Source organism: Hibiscus syriacus, unplaced genomic scaffold, assembly GCF_006381635.1.
Source record: "Hibiscus syriacus cultivar Baekdansim isolate YM2019G1 unplaced genomic scaffold, ASM638163v2 tig00111693_pilon, whole genome shotgun sequence".
NCBI lineage: Eukaryota > Viridiplantae > Streptophyta > Magnoliopsida > Malvales > Malvaceae > Hibiscus > Hibiscus syriacus.
In genome coordinates, this window is record NW_024063156.1 from 52,469 (window position 1) to 57,636 (window position 5,168).

The window sequence follows — 5,168 nt, forward strand, 5'->3', positions numbered from 1 at the left end:
TCGCCCGAAGTGCATGGCGACCTACGGCCAACACTGTGAATTTCACCCTATTTGAGCAATTAATCTTGGGAGTGCATTAGCTCGTGAATTAATTTCTTTCAGAACATTATCTCGAAAGTTTTGCCTAATTGAAATATATTTTAGAGTTGAACCAAAGTAAATCTGAATGAAACTGTTATAATGAAATTTGAACTAAATTTGTAATGAACAAGTAAATATATATTCTTTCACTACAATTTGATACATTCTTTCAGATTCTGTTGTTTTTAGTCTTCCATATATATATATATTCTTATTCATATAATATGTATATACAAATATCATTAAATGAACAAGTAAAAATATATAAACAAATATTATAATATTCATCTAAAATTAGTAAAATAAAATTTAGAACACCAGGTGAACAAGAAGTGTGACCTATTATGGGTCAGTCGGATGATGACTTGTGTTTAGTATTTAGAATGTATCCATAAAACCGAATATCCACTTCCACACTAAAACAAGAGCTAGTACCAAATGTTTCTACAAAATAGAAGTTGAGTTTTGAACTTTTACACTAAACCACCGAACAAAACCATATCTAATGTATTCAAGTATCCAGAAACTAAGATTCGGGCCAAAACCATTGGTTTGAGATTTCAAATGTCAGCTGCAAGAAAGTTCCCTGACAGAGATACCTGGATGGAGAAATCATTCCAGTCATACTTGTTCTACAATTTATCCATTTGGTGTGCCAACATTTCATTAGAAGAAAAATGTTATAGTGTGCATACAGCATACATGTGTGTGTAAGAGAAACCATACCTTCTCGCCCAGCTTGAATGGTGGAAGGCCCTTATATGGGCATGTACTGCAGCGGAATGCATCACCTAGTCCACACTGTTATTTCAAAGCATAAGGAGTAAAGGAAGTATTAGTCTACACTCCAAAGTTCCAGAGCATAACAGAAAAAAAAAGTATGAACTGTGACTTGTTTTTGATGCCTTGCGTTTTATTTTTTTTCCCATTGAAATTGATCGAAAGAAAAATTTTAAAACCAAATAATCAAAACTGCAAAAGCATCAATTAGACAGAGTCTCAGTCAATGACTGCATAGTAATCATCATAAATTTATCACAATTGTAAATTCAATTTAAATCAGTGAAACCAAATAAGAGGGAGGACTATAGAACAAGATATACATTTCCACAAGCTGATTGAGGATTGTTTAACTGATCCGCCGTCAGGTCTAGCTTCTGCACTTTCTCCTCTTGTTCTGCCCTTCCACATGTACAATTCTTGCAAGCTTTCCTTGTGCTTCCAACTTCACAGTCACCAACTAAAGAAAATAGTACTTTTAAGTAATGTAAAATAATATTCCTAAATTTTCAGCCTAAAGAATTGAAACCCAAAAATTATTGGTCTTGTTGTGTCTTGCCATCTTACCAGTAGGTAATTGGGGCTTCTTCAAGTCCTCTTCAGTTAAGAGGGAATCTTCATCAATGAGATCAGAGTCATCATCCATCTGAATTTTCATAGGATTTTTTGCGGACTTTTTAATAGCAAAAGAAGATCCGATCTTCCAAGATGGCTTCTTAGCCTTAATCTAAAAGAGCCAATGTTCCCAATAATTAGCTTCATTAAAAACACCCAATAGCAACATAACGCTGAACTTGAAATGAATGACACAGTTAAGATAGCAAGACAAGAGCTAAATCAGCATTCCTCCATCACACAGAAATGAGAAAGCAAAATAAAAACAATGACTAAATTAGAATTGATAAACCTACAAATAAACTAACATCAGAGGTCAGAGAAGAAGGATATATAAATATCTCAGAAACCTAGTTCAAAAAACCAGGGAATACATGCTACATGTACCTACCAGAAGGATTAAACCTTAAACGGTGAAACAAATACGCACTCACCCCAACAATCTGAGCAAGTTGAAAATGTTCCGCATCTAAAAATCCGGCCAATAATAATTTGCGCTCAACAGCAGACAATACCTGCAAGTAACACTAGTAAGTTGCGTTGACTGCAACTCCATCAAAGTCACAAAGCCACAAAGCCACAAAACTGTTACCGTCTCTACTTCTTTTGTCTCAGACTCAAAAGTCTGATAAACCACCAGCTTCCCACCAGGTGTCAAAACTCTAAAGATTTCAGAATACAACTCATCAAAAGGAACTTCAATTGATCTAGAGGTCAAAATGGCCATGTCTACATAGGATGATTCTAATGGCAGACGAGCTGAAATAACCAGAGAGACAAAAACACAAGTAATGAAGTTATCAGAAATAAAGCCATCAAATAGAACGCCAAAAGGCTATATAGAAGAAGAAAAATAGCATGGCATGAGAATGTTGAAACTACAGTAAAGAGGAATGGAATATAATTGTTGCTTTTACTAAATAATTTTGCTTCAAGGAAAATTAAGACGTTTTCTATACATCAAATATCAAATCCTAACTTTCTTTCTTTTTAATATAGGGAAAACTATAACCAAGCATATTCATTTTTGCTAGTGCACCCTCGAGATTCTCTAACTAAAAGACGTAAGTGCATTTATAATTGAAGTGTATTTTAGCCTAAAAGAGACATAAATTTTAAAAATAAACTAGAAAAATAAAAGGAGTAAAATTAAAGTACCTAAACAAGAAGATTGAATGACAATTAGAGGGTCGAAGCGTTTGGGGTCTTCGTTCTCAGAACTCCAAATCGCACCTAGCGTATTATGGGTATAACTTGCATCATCTGTGACCACCACTGTGGAGCTCCGCTTAGATCTTAAATCCTATGAAGGAGAAGAGAGCACAAAATTAATTAGGAAATTTTGCAGCAAACAGAGCCATCAAATCCGTTACGTAATTCTCAAAAGTTTAAGCTTGAAAATGAAAAAAAAATAAAAAATTTTCAGTCTCCGAGAGATATATATATGACGAGAGACCAACCGACGAAAGATCGCAGTTACAGAAAAGAAGATATTGACATAGATAAAATGATGCTCACCATGCAGATCAGGGTTCAAATCGTACCAAAAAATCCCTAACGAATTGAAAAAAAAAGAGGGGGTGAAATTTGAGCTTAATGTTCTGGAAAGAGCGATTTCACACTGGTTTTACAATACCCATGGTTTTTAGAGCCGGACCGATTAGCGAACCGATAATACTATCGGTTTATTAATTCAACCGATTGAATCGATTCGATCGGTCGAAAGAACCGAACGATATCATAATTATTTAAAAAATTAAATAAAAATATCAAAAATTTGTAATAAAAATAATTTTTTATATCACAAGTCATATTCAAAGCAAGTCATAAATAGGGATGACAAGCGGATACAATTTCGTGGATTCCGCACCGTGCCCGCTCCAATTGGGGCGGTGATGGGTATAATTTTAGTGGTTAGTGGGCGGGTTTGGATTTAGAAAGTGGTACCCGACGCGGGTAGTGGGCGGGTAATGGGTTTGAGACCTTACCCGCCCCGCATCCGCACCGCATCCACCCGCCCCGCATCCACCCGCCCTGCATCCGCCCGCCCCGCATCCTCCCGCCCCACATCCGCCCGCCCAACTAAATATCCATTAAATTTTGGACTATTATGAATTTAGGTATAATTTTAAGAGCTAATTTATAAATCCTAATATTGTATAAGATATAACTTGTAATTTAACCAAATATTAGAGATAAATTTATGCATAAATTTTTTTCTTTCAAACCTCTTGTCTTCACTCTCAAGCTTATTCAGGTATGTTTATTCCATTTTTACTTGAAATTTAATTTTTGTAAGAGTTAATTTCGTAGTCATTTCGTTTTAAGCTCCTCTGCATTTCGTTTTAAGAGTTTAATTTTTATTTGCTCGTACTGATTTTTAATTATTTTTAAATTCATCTTAATGTTTGTTTTAAGCTTAATTTCTTAATGTTCTACAAATCAGTATCTTGTGACTGAGCACCCACGTTTTTTGTAACAACCCGAAAATTTTAAAATAATATTTAATTGGGAATTGAGGTTTTAATTGAGTAATTGGTGAAAATTTGGGGACTAAATTGGAAGTTTTTAAAACTTGAAGCTTGTTTAAGAGTTAAAGAAAATTCAGGGACCAAGCCCTGAATTTACCCTAAAATGTTAGGTAAGGGCTATTATATACGTGAATTGGTTTCTGATTTCAGAAACCAATTCTTCCCAAATTCCCTCTCCCAACCTCAACTGCCGACGACGATCCCGACGCCGTCCGAATTCCGATCGTCATTTTAAAACCACCATCGTGTTCATCATCAAGCGAGGAACAAACCCTTCAATTTAATTGAAGCGAAACGCTGCCAAACGTCGTGAATTTCAAGTCAAAGCATCGACGTTTTTTTTTAAGCTCAATCGCTTAGAAAATCCTAAATTCATCGCCGATCGTTGCTCCTTTTACGACACCTCCCGCACCATCGTGTTCCTTGTGTCGTTCCGAGTCCGCCGGTGTCATCCTCGATCTCCGTTGACGGCGGCAAGTGGGGAGGTGGATCAGTCAAAGATTCGGCCGAGTTGAAATCGAGCTCTCCGCCGTTCAAAAATTTGAACCGATCTTTGTAAGTATCTCGAAATCGCTCAAAATAATTTTTAGAAAATTTTCCGTGATTTTTAGAGCCCCGGAGGACGTCGCACGCGCCCACACGCGCCGCCGCAGGCGAGTGAACGTTGGAAACCGGTTTTGACCGGTTTAACCGGTTTTGAACCGGTTTTGACCGGTTTGACCGGTCACGACCCGTTTACCCGTTTACCCGACCCGTTGACCCGACCCGACCCGTTGACCCGACCCGTTGACCGTTGACCGTGCTATTCTGGGAATTAATTCGGTTTTGGTGCTATTCTGGGAATTAATTCGAAATGGGTGCTATTTCGGTAATTTTTTTAAAGGGTAGTTTGTTGACCTCCTTTGACCAGAACTTTGACCGGCTTTGACCAACTATTAAACGACCTTTGTTTTCGACCAAGAATACCTATCCTGATAGTTTTCGACGTTCCGAATCCGTTTTTGGGGTCTGTTTTGCTAAATTCAAACCCGAAAGTCTCCAAATCGTCAGTCAACCCCGTTGACTTTAATTTTGACCAAGAATTCGAAATTTTGGAAGGTCATACTTTATATTTTTCGACGTCCTGAATTTGATTTCGAAGTCCGTTTTGCCAAATTCTGA

At 36.9% G+C, this 5,168-nt stretch overlaps 1 protein-coding gene across 1 annotated transcript; it reads right to left on the reverse strand.

The window, feature by feature from the left end:
- Positions 1-416: 416 nt before the first annotated feature.
- Positions 417-3,107, reverse strand: LOC120167671 (anamorsin homolog). Its single transcript, XM_039176612.1, has 9 exons — positions 2,995-3,107; positions 2,635-2,779; positions 2,069-2,235; positions 1,911-1,991; positions 1,429-1,588; positions 1,185-1,321; positions 808-882; positions 579-680; positions 417-521 (listed from the first exon to the last, which is right to left on the reverse strand). Exons 1-8 carry the CDS (start codon positions 2,995-2,997, stop codon positions 642-644), a joined length of 807 nt encoding a protein of 268 aa, XP_039032543.1. The 5' UTR covers positions 2,998-3,107; the 3' UTR covers positions 417-521; positions 579-641.
- Between the last annotated feature and the right edge of the window lie 2,061 nt (positions 3,108-5,168).

Excerpts from the sequence above, each read along its gene's own strand:
- LOC120167671 (XM_039176612.1), bottom strand. Across the intron at positions 2,236-2,634 it reads CATTCAATCTTCTTGTTTAG|CTCGTCTGCCATTAGAATCA; the intron begins GTACTTTAATTT and ends TGGTTATTTCAG. Across the intron at positions 1,589-1,910 it reads AACTTGCTCAGATTGTTGGG|ATTAAGGCTAAGAAGCCATC; the intron begins GTGAGTGCGTAT and ends TGGCTCTTTTAG.